This window comes from Lynx canadensis, chromosome B1 (genome assembly GCF_007474595.2).
Source record: "Lynx canadensis isolate LIC74 chromosome B1, mLynCan4.pri.v2, whole genome shotgun sequence".
Classification (NCBI taxonomy): domain Eukaryota; kingdom Metazoa; phylum Chordata; class Mammalia; order Carnivora; family Felidae; genus Lynx; species Lynx canadensis.
In genome coordinates, this window is record NC_044306.2 from 173,479,176 (window position 1) to 173,503,648 (window position 24,473).

At 36.7% G+C, this 24,473-nt stretch overlaps 1 protein-coding gene across 5 annotated transcripts in view; it reads right to left on the minus strand.

Annotated features, from left to right (window-relative positions):
* Nucleotides 1-4,480: 4,480 nt before the first annotated feature.
* Nucleotides 4,481-24,473, minus strand: part of KLHL5 (kelch like family member 5) — a 95,516-nt gene continuing 75,523 nt past the window's right edge. For all 5 annotated transcript variants that reach the window (XM_030314034.1, XM_030314033.1, XM_030314030.1 and 2 more), the window contains 4 exons: nucleotides 24,141-24,303; nucleotides 14,479-14,691; nucleotides 10,070-10,241; nucleotides 4,481-5,986 (listed from right to left, as the gene is read on the minus strand). In XM_030314034.1, the coding sequence (XP_030169894.1) occupies nucleotides 5,930-5,986; nucleotides 10,070-10,241; nucleotides 14,479-14,691; nucleotides 24,141-24,303 (605 nt within the window). In that variant the 3' untranslated portion in view covers nucleotides 4,481-5,929. The remainder of the gene's footprint in view (nucleotides 5,987-10,069; nucleotides 10,242-14,478; nucleotides 14,692-24,140; nucleotides 24,304-24,473) is intronic.

A 24,473-nucleotide genomic window follows, 5' to 3' on the forward strand; every position in this document is an offset into this window, starting at 1 on the left:
CTTCCTCTCAGATTTTGGCTATCTCTATGAATTTGCCTACTTTGTATATTTCATATAAATGGAATCATACAATATGGGGTCTTTTGTGTCTTGCTTATTTTACTTAGCATAATGTTTTCAAGATTCATCCATGTTGTAGTATGTATCTGTGCATTTCTTTTTATGGCTCAAAAAGATTCTATTATATTATGTACCACAATCTGTTTATTTATTCATCAGCTGATGGACATGTTTCCACCTTTTGGGTACTATGAATAATGTTGCTATGAATATTTGTGTACAAGTTTTTGTTTGAACACCTGTTTTCAGGGTTTTTTTTTTTTTTTTTGAGGGGGGATATATACCCAGGGGTGGAATTGGTCATCTGGTAATTCTATGTTTATTTTATTGAGGAACCACTAACTGTTTTCCATAATATCTGTACCATTTTACCATCCCACCAGCAATGTACAAAGGTTCTCATTTCTCCACATCCTCTCCAACACTTATTTTCTATTTTAAAAATTATAGTCATCCTAGTGGATTTGAAATGGTATCTAATTATGGTTTTGGTTGCACTTCTCTAATGATGAATGATGTTGAACACCTATTCCTGGGCTTGTTGGCCCATGAATTTATACCTTCATCAGAGAAATGTCTATTCAAATCCTTTGCCCATTTTTAAATGGGTTGTTTGTCTTTTTGTTGTTGAGTGTAGGGGTTCTTTATATTTTCTTGATAGACATGATTTGCAAGTATTTTCTCACATTCTGTTGGTTGTCTTTTCACTTTCCTAATAGTGTCCTGTGATGCATAGAAACTTTTTAATTTTAGTGAAGTCCAATTTATCTTTTGTTACCTTGTGCTTTTGGTGCCATATATATGAAACTATTGCCAAATCCAAGGTCATGAAGATTTATGCCTACGTTTTCTCAGTTTTATGGTTTTAACTCTTATGTCCAGCTTCATTCTTTTGCACATGAATATTGTTGTTCCAGCACCATTTGAAGAGATTATTCCTTCTTCATTGAATAGTCTTGGCACTCTCCTTGAAAATCAGTTGACCATAAGTGTATTGATGATAGTTTATTTCTGGACTTTCTATTTCATGCTACTGGTCTATATATTTATCCTTATAGCAGTACACACTCTTTTGAGTACTGTAGCTTTTAATACATTTTGAAATCAGGATATGTGAGTCCTTCATCTTTATTCTTTTTAAAGATCATTTTGGCTCCTTTGGGTTGCAATTCCATATGAATTTTAGGATTAGCTTTTCCATTTCTGCAAAAAAGGGTCATTGGGTTTTTGATAAGGATTGCATGGAATCTGTACTCTACTTTGGAGAGTACTGCCATCTTAACTTTATTAAGTATTCCAAACCATGAACATGGGATGTCTTTCCACTTAAATAAATCTTTATTGCAGCAATGTTCTGTACTTCTCAGTGTGCAAGCTTTGCACTTCCTTGGTTAAATTTATTACCAAGTATTTTATTCTTTGTGATGCTACTGTAAATGGAATTATTTTTTAAAATTTCCTTTTTGGGTATTTTTTTTTTGCCAATGTATAGATATCAAATGACATTTGTGTGTTGATCTCATATCCTGCAACATTACTGAATTTGTTTATTAACTCTAAATAGTTTTGTGTGTGTGTGGATTCTTTGGAATTTTTAATATATAGAATCATGTAAGCTGCAAATAGAGATAGGCTTACTTCTTCCTAATTGGGATTCCTTTTATTTCTTTTTATTGCCTAATTGCTCATGTTAGAACTTCTGGTGCAATGATGAGTAGCAGTGATGAGAGTGGGCATTTTCTTGATCTTGAGATAGTTTTCAATCTTTCACCATTTAGTATGTTGTTAACTATTTGTTTTTCATGAATGCCTTTTAAGAGGTTGAGGAAATTCCATTCTCTTCCTAGTTTGCTGAGTGTTTTTTACTGGGAAAGAGTGTTGGATTTTGTCAAATGCCTTTCTTATCAATTGAGATGATCATGCTTCCCCCTTCATTCTATTTTTTTTAAATAAGACCATTATTTTCATGTCATTGTCCCAGTTTCTTCTAGCTGTTGCTTCCTTCATGCTATTAATGTGATATATTACATTGATTGATTTTCATATGTTGAAACATCCCTGTATTCCTGCAGTAATTACTAGTCTGTCATGGTGTACGATCTGTCTTTGGTATCAAGATAAAGCTGGTCTTACTGAATAAATAAGGAAGTGTTCCTCCCCTTTTATTTTAATTTAATTTAATTTAATTTAATTTAATTTAATTTAATTTTTTGGAAGAGTTAAGAAGAATTAGCATTAACTTCTCCTTACATATTTGGTAGAAAAAAAAATGTTTGGTAAACTTCTCCTTACATATTTGGTAGAAAAAAAAACGTTTGGTAGAATGAGTTCCCAGTGAACTCACCTGCTGCTGTACTTTCTTTGTTGGAAATTTTTGATTGACTCAATCTCTTTACTTGTTATAGGTCTGTTCAGATTTTTTTATTCTTTCTTGAGTCAGTTTTGTTAATTTGTGTGTTTCTAAGAATTTGTCCATTTCATCTAGGTTATCTAATTTATTGGCAATAGAGCCTTTTTTGATACATTTGTTTATGTTTCAGTCATCCAAAATACCATGCAACTTATCTAATATTTATAAATGTTAAGTGCATATCATGTTTTCTTGCATTTACTTTTCTAAAGCAAATTGTATGTAAAATTCTGTAAGAGATTTAAACAAAATTTTCCCATGAGACTAAAGAACCAAAATTTTCTGAGAGGGATATGACTGATATAAATTTTCCTTCCAAGAAGCATAAACTTTCTTCATATTCTTTTTATTAAAATAAATGCTGGGGCGCCTGGGTGGCTCAGTCGGTTGAGCGTCCGACTTCAGCTCAGGTCATGATCTCATGGCTTGTGAGTTCGAGCCCTGCATCCTGCTCTGTGCTGACAGCTCGGAGCCTGGAGCCTTCTTTGGATTCTGTGTCTCCCTCTCTCTCTCTGCCCTTCCCCCACTCATGCCATGTCTCGGTCTCTCAAAAATAAATAAACATTAAAAAAATTAAAAATAAATAAAATAAATGCTATTTATGATCTTGCTATTTATGCTCTTGGGGTTAACTCCTCTGTGCCTCAGTTTCCTCATCTGTAAAAATGGGATTAATAATAGACCTATCTTGGGGCGCCTGGGTGGCGCAGTCGGTTAAGCGTCCGACTTCAGCCAGGTCACGATCTCACGGTCCGTGAGTTTGAGCCCCGCGTCGGGCTCTGGGCTGATGGCTCAGAGCCTGGAGCCTGTTTCCGATTCTGTCTCCCTCTCTCTGCCCCTCCCCCGTTCATGCTCTGTCTCTCTCTGTCCCAAAAATAAATAAACGTTGAAAAAAAAAAATTAAAAAAAAAAAAATAATAGACCTATCTCATAAAGTTGTTGTAAGGATTAAATGCATTAACGCATGCAAAAAACTTGGTTCTTAATTCATAATAAGCATTCAGTAATTATTAACAAATATTATTTTTATAAAGTGTCACCAATTGAGGTTAAAATAAAGAGCATCTAGACATCTTTAATGAACAAACTAATAGTAAAAGTCAAGGCAGCAATGTTGTATGGATACAAAAAGAGCCATATTTTTCTCTAGGTTTGTAAGACCCCAGACTGGGAGAAGAAGAATGAATATTTTGGCAAGTGTTCTGTCCCTAGAAAAGAAAAAGGTTCTTTTTATTAGTATTCAAGAAAGCAGGTCCTACTGAGTACAGTTGACCCTTGAGCAATACAGGTTTGAACAGTACGGGTCCTCTTATATGAGGATTTTTTTCCGATAAATACAATAGAGCCCTGTGCATGGGTTTTCTCTTCCTTATGATTTTTTAAATAACATTTTCTTTTCTGTAGCTTACTTTATTGTAAGAATACAGTATATAACACATACAAAATACAAAATATTTATAAATCGACTGTTTACATTACTGGTAAGGCTTCTGGTCAACAGTAGGCTAGCAGTAGTTAAGTTTTGGGGGAGTCGAAAGTTATACACAGGTCTTTTACTGTGTGGGGAGTTGGCACCCCTGACCCCCGTGTTGTTCAAGAGTCAACTATACAAAACTGCATTAGAGAGGCCCTCTATCAGGGTGGAAAAACCAAAGGCACTGTGCATGAATCCCATAAAGGAAAGCAAAGCCCTCACAGAGAAGAATCCGTTCCTTTACTTTAACATGAGTCTGGCCTCCACTGTGGGCCACAGGAAATCAGAGAGTGGATGGTGAGTGTTCAAAGAGATAATCACGTGTAGAAGTACTTCCTTTCAAATCACAGGCCTCGGCCTCCCCAAGAAGGTGATGATGTAACTAACACATTTCTGCTTTTGGCTTTTTGTTTTGTTTCTTATACCTTTTCCTCTCTCTTCCCTTAAATACATAAATACACTCTAAGGCTGATCCCTCCTTATCATGAAAAAAATGAATTCATGTCCATAATATAATGATTACATAAACATTAATGTGTTTTTCACTATCATTATTATTTCCTTTGTGGCTCCACCGATAACGACCACAAGATTTGCTTTGGGAATGGAAGTATTGTTTCTTGGTTCTCAACATTTCAAGAACATTTAAAACTGGCTCAAAAAAAAAAGAGAAAAAAAAGAGTTTGGTTTAATTTTTAAAGAAGGCAACTAAAATCAATCTACCTTGATATAAAATGTAAAAACACATTAATCACAGCATTGTATTTTAAAAGATGGGAATTTAGTTGATACTCATTTTTATATTAAGAAATAAGTTAATGACTTGTATATCTTAAAGGGTTTATCATAAAATATTACTGCCCAGTGCATTTTTGCAAACAGTAAACAATTCACTGAGAGTATTAACATTCACATGTGTAATTGGAGTTTACAAATGTACAAAACTTTGGGTAATAAAGAGTTCAAACTTATTTTTCAACATCCGATAAGCTCATTCCCCTCAAACGGTTTGATTACAAAGAAGCACAAAGGGTTACCACCTGTGGCAAAATGTGAACAACAAAAGCAAGGATGGTAACTACAGACTTGAGAACATAATATCCAAACAGTACCTGTCCATATCAAAAGACAAAATCAAAACATCTTTTATAACATAAAAGAAAACAAATCCATAGAATTAAATACTACTCAGGTGAAAGAACATTGTAGTGAATATAACATTTATTTTCTCTACATAAATTTGCATATCTTAAATTTAATACAAAACACCATGTGTCAATTATTCCAATTTGAGAATATCATAACACGTGGTTCTTAGTGAATCTAAATATAATAGGTTGAATATTTTAAAAGAACCCAAAGATCATTTTGTTTTCATCCGCTCATTATTGTTTTAATGCTCTAATGTTTTTCTTCACTCATTAGACTAAACCGATTTAGAAATAAAATACATCATCAAAGCTTATATAATACAGCTATTTCTGAAAAAAACTAAGTATTAGCATCGTCTTTAGTATGTCATTAAAATAGTGGTTGTGGTTAAACAAATACAAATTAGTGCAACTAATGTAGAATAAAGTTACAAAGCAAATGTTAAAAGTTTTATCTGGTGTATGTGCACTATAATAAAGGAAATCTGGATAATGGAGTAAAGTGTGGTTATTAATAAATGAAATTCCCAGTTGTGTTGTATTTAGGAGGACTGCATTTGTCTGCATATGTTAAACCAGGAACGTATGTTCACCACCCACCAGCTGTAGTTATGATCTGCTAAGAAATGACTTACTAAGAAATGCAGGATTTAATCCTGGTTCATCCACTCCTTTCTCCCTTGTTTTATCATCTTCACGTTGAGATTGGGCACTTTATGCCCAGGTATGTGGCATTGTGAATTTGCTAAAAAATGTGTCCAGTGGTGGTAGGATAATTTTCCTAAATTCATAAGGAAGAGGATATCTTCTTCACTTAGAAAACAAAGCACTACATTATAATTTGACAGTTACAACGCAAGCCCCAGCTCTTCCTAGACACAGTGGAGCAACCTAAAAAAGAAACAAAAAAATGTATTTGTTGGATTGGCAGGTACAAAAGTTGAGAAAACCATACCCAGTTTGAAAAGTACTGAAATAGTCTGTTTTTGTCAAGGAGCTCTGCCAAACCCTGCCGCCCCAGCCTTGCTGTGGGCCTGGTTCCTTCCCCCGGAATCCCTCCTGCTGCCAGAGTTTCACAGATTAAGTCGTTTAGGGTGTATCACATTATTATGCAGTATTCGCTTCTCTTTAAAGGTAATTCTAAAAAAAACTGCTCAAGATTTTTCTACCTGACCCTTTGTTTTGGCCAAAATGATGCACGATATGGATAATGAGGAAATGCTGAACTTTAACTCTGTGGCCAGTGTGGACAAAATATCAAGTATTATCTCGAAAAGCCCTTTACCAGATGTGCTGTCTCAGAGCACACCAAACACACCGCGTGCCTGGGGTCTGCTTATTCCAGGGGAACCAGTAATTTCACATTTACTGACTGCCTTTTCTGTGCATGGTGGAAAGGTCTAAACCCATTCGACTAATTTTTAGCAGAGTATATAAATAATAAATAGTACTCCTCCAGCTCCTGAGGAATTGAAACAAATCTGGTGAATAAACTCTATGACAATGAGACGGAAGTGCAGGGTGCCAGGGAAAGAGATAAGATCTCAGTTTATAGATAAAGGAATAATTCTTAAATCTTTCACTTACTCTTTTATTATTATTTTTTTAAGTAGCCTAGACACTGGGCAATTCATAGTGAAAATAAAAGTGTAGACAAGGATAGTTTTTAAATTTTTTTAAACGTTTTATTTATTTTTGAGAGACAGAGACAGAGCACAAGCGGGGGAGGGGCAGAGAGAGACACACACAGAATCCCAAGCAGGCTCCAGGCTCCGAGCTGCCAGCACAGAGCCTGGTGGGGCTCGAACCCATGAACTGTGAGATCATGACCCGAGCTGAAGTTGGACGCTTAACTGACTGAGCCACCCAGGCACCCCAAGGATAGTTTTTAAAGAAGGGCTACTTTGAGCACATTAAGACCTAAGAATTAAAACAACAGTATTTAGGGAAGGAGTGACTAATACAAAGTACTAAGAAAATGTGTTTTGTACTTATGTATGTAGGCGTACGTTAATGAAATGTTTTTGTCAAATACACGAAATCAAAATGACTTTCTAATCAGTTTGGCCTCTTTCCCAACCTTTCCAGTTGAATGACTGGATTTTAAGAACACACTGTAAGAGAATTCTCAGTTGTTCTCAATTTGAATCTATTGTTTTGATCACTGTTCTATCTCCCTGAACAATCAAATCACCTGCTTTAAAGCCAAATCTATTCACAGTATTCTAGGAGTAACCTCTAGGTCATTTCAATCACAAGTGTCTGTTTGTAATTAGGAGCTTTTCTCAAAACACCCATGACCTGAAGTCTTTACACTGTAAAGAGTTGATGTTGCCATAACAACCAGGGAGAAAGGCCAGCTTAGAGTATTTCTTCAATACAGTGCAGTCACCTCCTGCTTTGGGTCAAGGTGGGTTGTAGGGTGGGTGATGACTTCAGACTTTATAATCTCATTTCATTCCCTGACCAAATGTCCTCTTGTCCATTTGTTGGAACACTAAATGGAAAACATTTGTTTTTCAGATTCTACGGCTATAAGTTCAAATTTAGGTGCTTTAAAATAGTAATAGAGGTGGCATGCAAACAAAAAAGCTATGTAGTCACAGATTGTTAATTTTGATAAGAGAGTAATTCAGCATAAAGTATTAATTACCTGTAATAACAAATCTTTTAAAAATATTTTTTAATGTTTATTTTTGAGAGAGAGAGAGAGAGAGAGAGAAAGCACACAAGCAGGGGAGGGACAAAGAGAAAGGGAGACACAGAATCTGAAGCAGGCTCCGGGCCCTGAACTGTCAGCACAGAGCCTGAAGCGGGGCTTGAATACACAAGTGAGATCATGACCTAAACTGAAGGTGGATGCTCAACTGACTGAGCCACCCAGGCATCCCAATAACAAGTCTTAAACACTGGCCAATAGATTTCCTTATAACTAGTCTAACAGCATAAATCAAATATATCTTAGAAAAAGAGATTTTTACATCTCATTTTGGGCTCCTTCATTATCATTCATATTGCCATGGTGGGAGACTGATTTCATTTCTAATGAATTTCTGTAGCTCTGACTCAAGCCCTCAAATTATCTCTTCTTCCCTCTACCAAATAATCCTACTTAAACTTAAGAAACAAGATCAAGGTCACATGCTCAGTCCCTTTTTCTGTCTTTTTCATTTAAAAACTCTTTTTTCTCAATTCTGCTTCCTGCCCTTCTTTCAGTAAAGTGCCCTTCAATGTTACTCTCTCTTTCTAGCATCTGGAATCTCTACTCTTGTTTTCACCTCTATTTTGCAAAAGACCTGCAGCTCAAATTCTAACTCCATTTATTTGCTGTGTGACTTGGGTCAACTATTTAACCTCTCTGTGTCTCAGATTCCTCATCCAATAGAGCCTGGTACATAAAATGCGTTTAATAAATGTTAACTTTCTATCATCATCATTATTTGAAAATTGTATGCCCCTCTAGCTCCTGCGTTTATTTTTCTCTTTACTTTTTACATTGTGTGTAATCTGTCTCAAAATAAATAAATAAACATTTAATTTAAAAAAATTGCTCTATTCCATTATCTTATCTAAGATATTGTCTGGTCATTCATTTGCTGTTTTCTTCACCTTCAATCCAACCCAGTAAGTGTAAAAAGAAAGAATAGATAGGACTTGGTAATATCTCTTGAATCCATCTATAGAGTTGACAGCTCAAGCCTTACAAGTGAAGCAATCTTCTAGATGTTTCATTTTTATCCAGCCTTCGCTTCCCCTGCTCCTGTCCCCAACTGCCACATGAACTTCCTATTACTGTATCACTCTCCTGGTTAAAAGTCTCCACTGGCTTCCCACTACCAAACTCTTTACCCATGGCCTTCACAGACCTCCATCCTGACCCCAACCTTGCTCTCTAATAGGAACTCTTACTCTTGCTAAGCATGGATCCATATAACCAGCCACCCTTCCTCAATTATCTTGCGTATTTCTGCTTCAGTGACATTTCTTTTGTGTTTTTTCACACAGCTTCCCATTTCTTTCTACCTTTTTGAATTGGATCAATTCATTTAAGGCTTAACTTAAATCCAGCTTCTCCTCACTAAAGCCCTCTCAACAACCATTTTATTTTTTCTTTGACTTCATATACCACACAATACCTATACCATGGGACACTTCCCTACCAACTGTTCTACATTGTGGGTTCTCCCCTTACACATGCAGATCATACCTATTTAAGTAGCTAAGTTGTATGACAGTGGGGATGCTTTTAAATTTTGTTTTCTTGACAGTACTTACTACTGCTCCTTGTATGTAGGAAAACCTTGGCTCAATTAAACATTTGAGCATCTTTCAGTACCAGATACTAAATTGGGTCACAAAATTTCTAATTCTGTTCTTGGTAATGATGGAAACAAGGATCTCAGAAGATCATTCTTAGAAGTATGAAGCCCTCCAGAAATAGACATGGTTGGAATTCTGCTAATAAGCTTGCCAGGTCAAGACTTGTTAATATAATTTAAGATTGCTATCTTTATTAGGTGATGACCAGACATTTTATCTGCTTCCAGATATCAATAGCTTGAGTATTTAAAAATTATTGCTCATGTATGGATAATTGGTTCAAATTTTTCTGATTTCTATCTTTTTTCTTATTTTCCACCATCTCCCTCTCTTTTTCCCATAGCTCTCCTGTAGTCCTATCTGCTTTACCAATACTAGAATATCTCATCAATTCCCAGCAAGCAAATGGTGGCAGATCAAAACTATTAATAATTTCCTTGAGTATTAACTTCTACTTCAAAGATAATTTTGGATTTTAATTATGTTATAAAATTAAACAGTCCTTCTTGTTTTCATATATTTAATTCAGAGATGACCTTATCATGCTTATGCTATATATTTTGATATTGGATAAAATTTAAAGAATCAGTTTTACCAAACAAATTGTTTTAATAAAAACAGAGAAGTGTAATAATGAAAAATGAAATGCCATACCTGGGTCCACTCATTTGTCTGGGGATCATAAGCCTCCACTGTATTAAGGTAAGTCTGTCCATCATACCCTCCAACAGCATATAATTTATCACCAAGTAAACAGACCCCTACTGCATCTCTGCTGATGCTCATAGATGCCACTGCAGTCCACATATCTGTTTTGGGATCATATCTGAAAGAAAATTTTAGAACTGGAGCTGACATTGTCCTCACCACATTTTTATGTAAAAATTGTTTATGGATGAAAGACTTGCATATAAGACCTGATACCATAAAACTCCTAGAAGAAAACATGGGGGGAAGATCCTTGACATTGGTCTTGGCAATGATTTTCTGGATTTGACACCAAAAAGCAAAGGCAACAAAAGTAAAAATAAACACAAATGACCATATCAAACTAAGAACCTTCTGCATAGCAAAGGAAACCATCAACAAAATGAAAAGGCAACCTATAGAATGGGAAAAAATGCTTCCAAATTATGTATCTGATAAGAAGTTAATATCTAGAAGATATAAAGAATCATACAACTCAATAACCAAAAAACCCAAATAAACCAATTAAAAATGAGCAGAGGGTCTGAATAGGCATTTTTCCAAAGAAGACATCTACATCGCCAATAGGTACATGAAAAGGTGCTTAACATCACTAATCATCAGGAAAATGTAAATCAAAACTACAATGGCTGTTAGCAAAAAAGATAATAACAGTGTATGTGAGGATGTGGAGGAAAGGGAAAAACACTTGTGTACTGTTGGTGGGAATGTTAGTGCAATTGCTATAGAAAACAATATGGAGAGTCCTCAAAAAATTTAAAATAGAAATACCGTATGATCCAGTAATTCTACTTCTAGGTTTTTATCCAAAGAAAGGGAAAGCACTAATTTGAAAAGATATATGCACCCTCATGTTCACTGCAGCATTATTTACAGTAGCCAAGACATGGAAACAACCTAAGTGTTCATCAATGGATGAATGGATAAAGATGTAATACATCTAGAACACACACACACACACACACACAGTGTAATATTATTTGGCCCTAAAAAAAGAATGAAATCTTGCTATTTCAAACACATGGATGAACCTTGAGGGCATTATACTAAGTGAAATAAGTCAGAGAAAACAAATACCTATTATCTCACTTAACATGTGGACCCTAAAACAAAACAAAACAAAACAAAAAACCTGGCACTCATAGGGTGCCAGAAGTAGGGCACGAGGTGGGGGGGGGGGGGGAGGAATGGGTGAAATGAGGGAGGGGGATCAAAAGGTACAAATTTCTATAGTTATAAAATACATGAATCATGGGGATATAATGCACAGCATGGTGATACAGTTAATAATAGTGTGCTTTCTATTTGAAAGTTGCTAAGGGTAAAAAGTTCTCATCACAAGAAAAAAATTTGTAACTATATATGGTGATGGATGTTAACTAGGCTTATTGTGATCATTTCTCAATATATACAAATGTCAAATCATTGTTATACACCTGAGACTAATATGACAATTACACCTCCATAAAAGAATACCTACATATCCAGAAACACCTGGGAGAGGCAGTATAGCAAAGTGGTTAGAGAACGCGCTTTGGATTTGGGCTGAACAATCTTAAGTCCTTATCCTTCCAATTATTAGCTCTGTGGTATTGTAAACTTACTTAAAATCTTTAAATCATAGTTTCTTTACTGGTAAATATTGCTCACCACATAGCATTGAAAATTAAACGAAATAATGCATAGTAAGCATTTGATAAATGTAATCTTAAAGATGGGTTCATTTATTACACTTGTTTCCTATTAGCAAGGAATACAATCTTGTAACAAAAATTCAAAGAATACAAAAATATGTAAAAAAGCAATAGCTAGCCTTTTTTCATTCCAACTTTAATTACAGAGTCAAGTGGTAACGACTCTTAACAATTTAGTTAGTATTTGATCTTCTAAATATTTCACTTTTTATTCTGAGGACCCAGATGTCTATTTCAGAACATGTTTTTAATTCAATTTACTTTTTCTTTCCATGTGTAACATTAAAAGTTTTTTCATTAAAAAAATAAAAATAGTTTAGTTCTTTAAGCCTACCCCTTGTCTTATTACTGCTATCTAAAGTAAATTTGGACATATTTTTAGAAAAAATCAGTATTTCCCTGAAAACTTTTTTTTTTTTTTAAATTTTTTTTTTTCAACGTTTATTTATTTTTGGGACAGAGAGAGACAGAGCATGAACGGGGGAGGGGCAGAGAGAGAGGGAGACACAGAATCGGAAACAGGCTCCAGGCTCCGAGCCATCAGCCCAGAGCCTGACGCGGGGCTCGAACTCCCGGACTGCGAGATCGTGACCTGGCTGAAGTCGGACACTTAACCGACTGCGCCACCCAGGCGCCCCCCCTGAAAACTTTTAATTTACAGTATTATAGCTTCATTTAGTAAATCCATGACACTTAAACTATCCAAAAGAGCTAAAGTAAATACTGAGACTGATTTATGGGTTTTGATTGTCCACTGAAAATCTGAGGAAATCAATACATGAAGCTCTGTGTTAAGATGGCTTATACACTCAATCATTATAGCTGTCCATTTTTGAAACGTCTTGTTCCTTTCATGAAATACATTACCTAGAACAGCCCAAAGTTGTCTAAGAGCAGATACATCATGCTACAATGACCTATACTGCTTGTAATACCTCTTGCATCAATGAACAATTTTTCATCAGGTGCGGTACTGCAGTGAGCTTGTAATGTATAAAGTATACAAAGGCTTCCATATTCCTTTTCTGAAATGTAACATGCAACAAGCATAGTCTGGATTACTTTCCCTAATACAGGGGAAATGCAGGTGTAACTCTCCTGCTTTCTCAAAAGACAACAAACCAACCTTCCGTATTATTTCACAGAAAGCACTCATTGCCATCAAACCTGCATTTCACTTTTTATCCTTCTTCCAATCATGTATAAATAATACACACACACACACACACACACACACACACACACACAAACTTCCAGTTGCTCGTTAAAATCTAGACTCTTTGATAAGGCCTTAAAGACTCAACGTGATTTGCCCCTACCTCCACCCTAGTCCGCCTCCTTTCCTGACACTGTCTCCCTCATTCTTTGTTCTCCAGTCATAGTGTCTGCCTTTCAGCTTTCCGAATGAATCATATTCCTTTCTGCTTAGGAGTGTTTGTAATGTTCCCTTTGATTCTACCTCCTAAATCCATTCAATTCTCTCCATTCCTTAAATTAGACTAATAGTAACAGATGGGAGCCTGAACTATTGTCCAAATCGTCCATTGATGTTAGTCTCTTTACCTGGCCCATACTTGAGTTTCATGAGGCCAGTTTGGATGACTTGTTTATAGCCTTTCAGTCTATTATTTCATGTTATTTCATTTTATATGAAAATGTGTTAGTAACGTTCCTCTCCTTTTTACTTCTTATTTAGCCTCCAGCCCCTATTCCTTCTCTCTGAAATTCATCAACCTCCTTTCCTTTTCTTATCAGGTACAGTGTCCAGTACAAAATATGTACATAAGAAATGTTTGTCATTTGACTCAATTAATAAACTGTATAATCAATTCTAAGGTACGTTTTCTTTTTTTTTTAATATGAAATTTATTGTCAAATTGGTTTCCATACAACACCCAGTGCTCATCCCAACAGGTGCCCTCCTCAATGCCCATCACCCACCCTCCCTTCCCTCCCACCCCCCCCATCAACCCTGAGTTTATTCTTAGTTTTTAAGAGTCTCTTATGGTTTGCCTCCCTCCCTCTCTTTTTTTCCCCCTTCCCCTCCCCCATGGTCTTCTGTTAAGTTTCTCCGGATCCACATAAGAGTGAAAACATATGGTATCTGTCTTTCTCTGTATGACTTATTTCACTTAGCATAACACTCTCCAGTTCCATCCACATTGCTACAAAAGGCCATATTTCATTCTTTCTCATTGCCAAGTAGTATTTCATTGTATATATAAACAACAATTTCTTTATCCATTCGTCAGTTGATGGACATTTAGGCTCTTTCCATAATTTGGCTATTGTTGAAAGTGCTGCTATAAACATTGGGGTACAAGTGCCCCTATGCATCAGCACTCCTGTATCTCTTGGGTAAATTCCTAGCAGTGCTATTGCTGGGTCATAGGGTAGATCTATTTTTAATTTTTTGAGGAACCTCCACACCGGTTTCCAGAGAGGCTGCACCAGTTTGCATTCCCATCTAACGTACATTTTCAGTAGGCAGTAATACGATAAGAGAAGAATCTGAGTAGGCATTAGGAGACAGACTGACAGATGGGCAACTCAACGTTTACAAAGCTCTGAAGGAACTGCTTCGCATATGGTAGATGTTCACTAAAGAGTCATTAATTTGTCTGCAAGTGTCAGACAAACTTTTCCTTCACAGGAAATTACCTTTCCACACAGTCTGAGAGTCTGGATGTCAAGTTGGATGCAGGAGCATCGTGTCCTCCAATAGCATACAGCAATCCATTCCAGGTAGTTACTCCGACTCCCCCTCTCCTTTTGGACATTTGCGCACAGAGTGTCCATTTATTAGTATGAGGATCAAAACATTCTACTGATTTGAGGCAAGAACTTCCATCACGACCACCAACTGCATAAAGTCTGTAAAAAACAGTGCCATCATTATGATTAAGACACAGAGGTTATTCTTATGGTATTTCATTGAATTTAAGATGCTACAGATTATAAGACAAACTGTCAATTTATGTGCCATCAAGAAAGAAGGTATGCTGGAGCGCCTGGATGGCTCTGCCGGTTGAGCGTCCGACTTTGGCTCAGGTCATGATCTCACAGTCCATGAGTTGACAGCTCAGAGCCTGGAGCCTGCTTCAGATTCTGTGTCTCCCTCTCTCTTTGACCCTCCCCCGTTCATGCTCTGTCTCTCTCTGTCTCAAAAAAATAAAATAAAAACATTAAAAAAGTTTAAAAAAAAAAAAAAGAAAGAAGATATGCTACCATTATATGACATATGTGTGTAACATATGTGTGTATGTGTATATATATACACACACACATACACTATATATACATACATACATCATGTATATAGATACGTAGATAGATAGATAGATACATATCTATATATATAGATATCATCCTGCATAAAATAGAAGAGGGGTGCCTGGGTGGCTCAGTTGGTTAAGCATCTGACTCTTGGTTCTGGCTCTGGTTGTGATCTCAAGATTCATGGGTTCGAGCCCCATGTCAGGCTCTGAACTGATAGCATGGAGCCTGCTTGGGATTCTGTCTCTGCCCCTCCTCTGCTTGCATGTGCACTCTCTTTCTCTCTCTCAAAATGAATAAACATTAAAAAAAGAGAAAGTGACATGAAAGCAATGACCACTATTTCACAGCTGCCATCTGTTTGGCAGGTCACCACGGATTTTACAATGCATTACAATTTAGAGGTACAAGATGTGTCTTAGAATAAATGAAATGTGGTGTATAAATACACCATGACTTACTTCTTACATAGCTAAGATAGGACTGGATTATAAAGGAAAGAAACGAACCTTCTCTGCACCTACCACAGGCTAGACATTTTACCTGTATTAATTTAATCATATCAATGATGCTATGAGAAACCATTTATATTCCTGTTTCATGGGTGAAGAAACAGGCTCATGAAGATTAAGAGGCTAATACAGGGTCAGAAGCAGAACCAGGGCAGTTATAATAATGAGCAGTTGTATGGTGAGCAGTCGCCTGGGATGCTCTTGTAATAGTGAAATAGGAGGATAAAAGGATTGCTTGAAACAGTGGTATATAAATTAATATTTATTACATGTGAACAGTATCCTTCATTAATTCAAATTACTGCAGAGAATACTGTAAGTTATTGAAAATGAATATGGTATGTTAATGTCCTAAGTGTTGCCTAGTAGATAAATTTTAATTATCAGTCAATATATTTCATTAATTTAAAAGTCTTTTACTCTGAACTTAAAATATATAAAAAATATTTTAAATATTTGAGCATTTGAATATTTCTATTAAGCACAAAATCTTCTTGTACTTACTATTCACTTGGGAAGCTCTTTATAGATATTTTCCTAATCTTTTTTTCAAAAGAGTAAAAAAAATCAGTTCATTGCTTATATAAAAGTCCTCACATTTTGAATTTACAGATGCCTCAGTTAATATTTAACTATTTTTCTTACCTCAAGAAATAATATTTGAACTATACCAAATATCTGCCAATTAAAACTCTAAGTTATTATACTGAGGTGTATATATGTGTGTGTATGTGTATATATTTAAAGACTTTTTTTAAATGTTTATTTATCTTGAGAGAGAGAGCATGTGTGGGAGGGGCAGAAAGAGAGAATATCAAGCAGGCTCCACACTGTCAGCCCAGACCCCAATGTGGGGTTTGAACTCATGAACTGTGAGATCATGACCTGAGCCAAAACCAAGAGTCAATGCTTAACTGACTGAGCCACACAAGCACCCCAAGACATTTGTTAAATTTTAATTCATAATGTAAAGTACACTATGCCACTTAAACTGGTTCTTTTTTTTTTTTTATCTTCAAATTTTTCTTTAAATTCTAGTTAGTTAACGTATAGTGTAATATTAGTTTCAGGTATAGAATTTAGTGTTTCATCACTTACATACAACATCCAGTGCTCGTCACAGCAAATGCCCTCCTTAGTACCCATCAGCCGTTTAACCCATCTACCCTCCTGCTCAGCAATCCTCAGTTTGTTCTCTATAGTTAAGAATCTGTTTCAAGGTTTGCCTCTTTTTCTCCCCACTATGTTCATCTATTTTGTTTCTTAAATTCCACACCAGTGAAATCTGACTGATTTGTCTTTCTCTGATTTATTTCGCTTAGCATAATACTCTCCAGCTCCATGCATGTCATTGCAAATGACAAGATTTTGTTCTTTTTGAAGGCTGAGTAATATTCGTGTGTGTGCGTGTGTGTGCGCGTGCACATCTTCTTTACCCATTCAGCAGTTGATGGACATCTGGGCTCTTTCCATAATTTGACTACTGTTGATAATGCTGCTAGAAACATTGGGGTGCATGTACCCCTTAGAATCAGTATTCCTGTATCCTTTGGGTAAATATCTAGTAGTACAATTGCCAGATCATAGGGTAGTTCTGTTTTTAACTTTCTGAGGAACCTCCATACTGTTTTCCAGATTGGCTGCACCAGTTTGCATTCCCACCAACAGTGAAAGAGGGTTCTCTTTTCTCTGCATCTTTGCCAACATCTGTTGTTTCCTGTGTTATTAATTTTAGCCATTCTGACAGGTTTGAGATGATACCTCATTGTAGTTTTTATTTGTATTTCCCCAATGATCATTGATTCAAACTGGTTCTTAACTGAGAAGATGATCATATCTTAAATAGCAACATGTGGCTGTAGCGATATCTTATTCTATCTAAACTTTATATTAATAGTATGGAAAGTGAAATTTATTTGAAACTGTGTTAAAAATTTTATTATCTCTTAAAAACTACTTTCTTGTGTTATTCTTAATGTTAAACTATTCTTATTTTTAACTAATACTTGTAGAATATTTGTCTGAATATAGGATCACAGAATATTAGAGGACACCAACAATTAGAAAATATTCATAATTAAAAAAACCATGTACAGGGGCACCTGGGTGGCTCAGTCCTTTAAGTGTCCAACTTTGGCTCAGGTAATGATCTCGCGGTTTGTGACTTTGAGTCCCACATCAGGCTCTGTGCTGACAGCTTAGAGCCTGGAGCCTGCTTCTGATTTGGTGTCTGCCCCTCTCTCTGCCCCTCCCATGCTCATGCTCTGTCTCTCTCTGTCTCTCAATAATAAATGTTAAAAAAATTTAAAAAGCCATGTACACACACACAGAAACACAACAACAGGATTCAAGGCGCCACCCCCTCTTCACAGTGAACTCATGGGTCTTGACTATGAAAAGTGGTGTAGTATAGGGATTAAGAGATGAACTCTGGAGCCAGACTCTGGATTTGAAGCTTGGTTCTAACACTTACTAGCTCTGACTGTGGACAAGTTATTTAACCTCCACCTGCCTGAATTTCATCATCCAAAACATCTCTAAACCCTGTCTCAAAGGATTATTGGTGATCAAATTTAATATACTTTGAATAGTGCCTTACAATGGTTCAAGTGTTTAAGGGGAAAAATAAATTCTATCTCGATTTGTATTCTTTTAGAAAATAGCATTTTTATTTAAAAAATAGTTTTAAGCATTTATTTTGAGAGAGAGAGAGAGAGAGAGAGAGAGAGAGAGAGAGAGGGAGATTGCATGAGTGAGTGCAAGCAGGGGAGGGGCAGAGAGACAGGGAAAGAGAGAATCCCAAGCAGGCTCTGGGCTGTCTGTGCAGAAACTGATGTGGAGCTCCATGTCACAAGCCGCCAAGATACTGACCTGAGCTGAAATCAAGAGTTGGACACTTAACGAACTGAGGAAAATGGCATTTTTAGATCTTAAGTGTCCAAACAATGTTTACACTCAGTTGATGTTAAGGGCTAAAATGTATCAATAACATTTTCTGAAGAAACATGATCTCAAGCAATGGCTTTCAAATTGTTTTCTAAGAACAGAATTCTGTGGAGGACTTGAGGAGGTCCCAAAAACAGTGCATTTGAAATTTAAGTTTTAATAATTTTCAAAAATGTCACTTGGCTCAACTAAAGGCCATGAAAGATTCACAACTCATCTTTCTTTCCCATGACAGTATCTATTACAGTAAGAAAATAAACATTATGTCAAATTATGAAATTGTGCCCAATTGTATTGTACTATATGCTTTAAAATAAGACTTAGTCTTTTCTGACTTTTAAAATTAGGATCAAGAATGCAATGGGCTGGTGGATACTGAGATTTAACAGAAAAAAAATTCTACTACTTTTAATCTACAATACAGTTTAACTGAAAAGTTTCCTGAGATTCCAATTAAATTGCTCTATTAGTTAAAATAACTGTTATCATTTTCAGCTACTGATCTGTGAATGAGGATTTTCTTTATACTGAACAACAACAAAAACCAAACATAGAAATAATCTGGGTGTTTTTAAAAACAGAGTTGTTCTTCTACATTGATTTTTATAATAAGTATATATTATAGGCTTAAACTTCAATTTACCTTAAGTATTGAGATTTTTATAAGGTTTCATTTGAAAGACAGATTCTACTACCAAAAAATATTTGCCAGTCAGTGGCTTAAAAGTAGCCTGAGCAATTGGAATTCTAAATAAAGCTTTTTTCTCTCAAACATGGTAGAAAGTGAAATTTTAACTTTTGACATTTTCAAGATATATTGACAGGATACAACTCATAAAAAAACATTCAAACAGTTCTCTTCTAAAGAAACAATTTTATATATATATATATATATATATATACACACACACACACACATCATGCGCATATAATGCACATATATATACATTTAAGAAACAATTATATTTTGCATCAGGAAGCATTGTAAAATTAAGTTCAAAATAACAAAAATAGTAATTAATTTAGGCTTTTCATTATGTAGATAAAAAAACCGAGGCACAGGGAAATGATTTGTTCTAAATCACAAGGAGTAATGAGAAAAGATGCATAATTTTTTTCAATCTTCTTAAAAAACAACACGATTTCTATTTTTTCCAGATTCTGGATATGTACCTAAAAATGGAGAACAGGGGCACCTGGGAGGCTCAGTCAGTTAAGCCTCCGCCTTGATTTCAGATCAAGTCATGAACTCACAGTTTGTGGGTTTGAGCCCCTGCTGTCAGTGCAGAGCCTGCTTGGGATTATCTCTTTCCCTCTCTCTCTGCCTCCCCCGACCCTCTCTCTCAAAATAAACAAAGAAACTTAAAAAATGGAAACCAACAAAATCGTTTAAAATATTGCTACTTTAGCAACGTGGATGGAACTGGAGAGTGTGATGCTAAGTGAAATAAGCCATACAGAGAAAGACAGATACCATATGTTTTCACTCTTATGTGGATCCTGAGAAACTTAACAGAAGACCATGGGGGAGGGGAAGGAAAAAAAAAAAAAGAGGTTAGAGTGGGAGAGAGCCAAAGCATAGAGACTCTTAAAAACTGAGAACAAACTGAGGGTTGATGGGGGGTGGGAGGGAGGGGAGGGTGGGTGATGGGTATTGAGGAGGGCACCTGTTGGGATGAGCACTGGGTGTTGTATGGAAACCAATTTGACAATAAATTTCATATATTAAAATAAAATAAAATAAAATATTGCTACTTTGTTTTAAAGCATGCTTAGAAAAATGTTAGTTGATAGATTTGCTGTGATTAAAGTACCATGTCATCTAAGTGGTATCAGGACATTCTTCAATAAGGTCCCACACTTCAGGTTATATTCCAGGTACCATGCTAGGTGTCAGGAACAAAAAGTTAGACCAGGTCACTCAAGACTATGATATACTATAGGAGATTGATGAGTAAATAACAACAACAACAGATTGGTACCTGCTATGATACAATCATACACATATTATGCACAGTAAAAATGCAGAGGCTAGAATGGACAATTAATATGGTGAGGGGCACTGAGGAGATGGAAGTGGAAAGTGGGGACAGTTTTCCAGAGATGACAGTTGAGTACGTTTCAAGGATGCTGAATTTGCCAGGTATGAAACCAGGGAAACAACACTCTAAGACAGATGGGATGGGTCAAAAGACAATGTGAGTGTGAAACAAAATACATTTTTCACAAATAAGTTAGTTTTGCTGGGGTGTAATATGCATGGGTAGAGGAGAGAGAGGTGGAGAGGGGTGGACAGAGGCAAGTAAGATATCTCTGTCTAGGAGTCAAAGCTGCTGTAGGTCTAGGAATAAGATTTTAGGTAAAGTGTTTTTCTTTTGTACTGTCAGAAAGAAATATTTCTAGCCAGAAATAAGGGCTAAGAAAAATGTCAGTGAACAAGAATTAGTTCAATGAAATAATCCCAGAAGTTAAAAAAAATTTTTTTTAATGTTTCTTTATTTTTTAAGAGACAGAGAGACAGAGTGTGAGTGGGGAAGGGGCAGAGAGAGAGAGGGAGATAAAGAATCTGAAGCAGGCTCCAGGCTCTGAGCTGTCAGCACATCGAACCCATCAGCCGTGAGATCATGACCTGAGCCGAAGTCAGACACTTAACTGACTGAGACACCCAAGCACCCCTCCCAAAAGTTTTAACTGAAGGGTCAAAACTGAAAAGATACTGTTAGTTTTCTCTTTTTTCTCATTCACTAGATTCTTTGGTGGCTAACTCTGCTACCAAAGAATTAGGAAGGATAAATTCTGAAATTCTTTCTTTATTTAAAACAAATGAAGAGAGGGGTGTGGAGATCACATACATTTTAAAAAGTAGGACATAACTAACATGTCCTGAGGAAATAAGACCTTAGGTGTGGAGAATAAATTTAGGAATTCCCTGGGCTTGCACCAAGGGTTAACGGTTAACGAGGCATAAAGAATTACAAAGCCATAGGGTGCTCTCACCCAAGTTTGGGTAAACAAGGTAAGACTCCCAGAATAAAGTAGGGAGGGGCCTAGGCCCCCAGAATAGAGAGGAAGAGGCAAAGGTCCCAGAATAGAGAGGGAGGCAAAGGCCCCCAATACATGGGTATATGAGGTAAGCAAGATTAGGCATTCAGATGACCCCCCCCCCCCCCCCTCAATTTAGTACTATGGCAGAAAGCTGCTTTTACAGGAGGGAAGGACCAAGTTAGGTAAACAGGTAAATAGAGCTATGGACCTCTGCACTGCAGGTGAAGCTGCCCAGAGCAGAGCTGATTAGCAAAAGAAAAGGTGCCTCATTAACCCTGAGGTTATTTGACTTATCTGCCTTATCCCCCAGGCGAGCTAAGATCAACAGATAACTGGTACCTCCTGTCTGCCATTAACAACCATCTGCCCATCTGCCCGTTGCCAGGATTCTTCTATTGACCCAAACCACAAACACCCTATATCTTCAAAACCCCCTTCCCTCATGCTCATGAGTTAATGTTCACAGATGCATTGTCTCTTTGTGGATGCCCATCACGTTTGTAAGCCTTCTGATCTTAATAAATATGGGGCAAGGACCCTTATTCAGGGCTCTGGTCTTTTCCTGGACATTAGCCATCTGTTGCATTTCAACCCCGTGTCCCGCTTTCTTGCTAGACAAGAAAGAACTTTAGACTTAGAGTCTATGACACTTAGGTCATAAATTATAAACATTTTACTAATATTTTCTCATTTTTGTTTTGCCAATCGATCAGTAACACAATTCCACAAATAATTCTTGGTTTCTATATTTTAACTTTGATTCCTTCCCCTTTATGGAAGTGATGATAAAGCATTTTAAATGAGTAAAGGTATGCAACAAACAACTTTTATTTAATAACCATGCAGAGCTTCATTTTATGGAAGAAAGGTCTTTGATATGTATTTAGTCTCTGAGTTACCAAGAGCTATTGGTGATGGCTGTCCAAATCTGTTTACTCTGGTGAGAGCAGACTAGAGCCAAGACTACACCTTTCTAAATCCATTTCAGTTTTCAGCAGTTTTACCATGATAAGAAAGAAGTAAAAATAAAGATAAGTCAGTAGAAGAGATGGAAGGAATTACTTAGAAAAACACTGAGAGGGCCCATACTGTGCTTAAAACACTATATACTTTTGGGGCACTTGGGTGGCTCAGTCAGTTGAGGGTCTCACAGTTCATGAGTTCAAGGCCCACATCAGGCTCACTGCTTTCATTGCAGAGCCTGCTTCAGATCCTCTGTCTCCTCTCTTTCTCTACCCCTGCCCACTTGTGCTGTCTCAAAAATAAAACTAATTTAAAACACTATATACTTTTAAAGCTATACAAACTACCAGATTTTTACTATATTGAATATTTATATAAAGTTTCTTCATGTAAAATAATTTGAAATTTACAATATCTGTACATTAAAATGAAAGCCTAACACTGCTAAGTTATTTATATTTAGAACTATGATAAAAAGAGACTATTTATTTTTTTTTTTTAAAAATTTTTTTTTCAACGTTTATTTATTTTTGGGACAGAGAGAGACAGAGCATGAACGGGGGAGGGGCAGAGAGAGAGGGAGACACAGAATCGGAAGCAGGCTCCAGGCTCTGAGCCATCAGCCCAGAGCCTGATGCGGGGCTCGAACTCACGGACCGCGAGATCGTGACCTGGCTGAAGTCGGACGCTTAACCGACTGCGCCACCCAGGCGCCCCAAAAAGAGACTATTTAAAAAAATTATTTTTATTTATTTTTGAGAGAGAGAGAGAGAGAGGGGGAGAGAAGGCACGAGTGGGAGAGGAGCAGAAAGAGAGGGAGACACAGAAACCAAAGCAGGCTCCAGGCTCTGAGCTGTCAGCACAGAGCCTGACACGGGGCTCAAACCCACAAACTGTGAAATCATGACCTGAGCGGAAGTCGGACGCTTAACCGACTGAGCCACCCGGGAGCCCCGAGACTATTTTAAAAGTTTGCATCACTAGGGGCGTCTAGGTGGCTCAGTCAGTTAAGCATCCAATTTTGGCTAAGGTCATGATCTCGAGGTTCATGAGTTTGAGCCCCGCGTCGGGCTCTGTGCTGACAGCTCAGAGCCTGGAGTCTGCTTCAGATTCTGTGTCTCCCTCTCTCTCTGCCCTCCCCTGCTCCTGCCCTCTCCTTTCGCTCTCTCAAAATAAATAAATATTAAAAAAAAAGGGGGGGTGCCTGGGTGGCTCAGTTGGTTGAGTGTCTGACTTCAGCTCAGGTCATGATCTCATGGTTCGTGGGTTCGAGCCCCCCGTCAGGCTCTGGGCTGACAGCTCAGAGCCTGGAGCCCGCTTTGGATTCTGTGTCTCCCTTTCTCTCTGATCCTCTCCCACTCACGTTCTGTCTCTCTCTGCCTCTCAAAAATAAAGAAACGTAATAAAAAAAAAATTTAACAGTTTGCATCAAAGTATTTCTCTTTTGTGATTTATTTATGAATATTTTTATTCATAAAAATGTATTTTTTATACATAAAATGTATTTTTATACATAAAAATGATGTAGCTCAATAAATTTGGTTTATTGTGTTTTAAATGGAATTTTAAATATTTCCTTACTTTCCACTTAGTACAGCCACACCTACTGTGCTTCTGGGGGTGGACATAGTGGCAACAAAATTCCACTGGCGAGCCTGAGGGTCCCATCTTTCCACTGTATTCAGATAGCTCCAGCCATCATGTCCTCCTACTGCATACATGGGACCTTCCAATACAGCCACACCTACAAGGGGACAGGAAAGAAGCAATGACTTAAGATTTACCACTAAGCCTTAAAGATCACATTTTAACTAAAATATAAATACACAGTTTACTGCCTATGATTTCTTCTATGAGTTTTATGGCTCCAGGTCTTATGCTCAAGTCTTTAGTCCATTTTGAGTTTATTTTCAT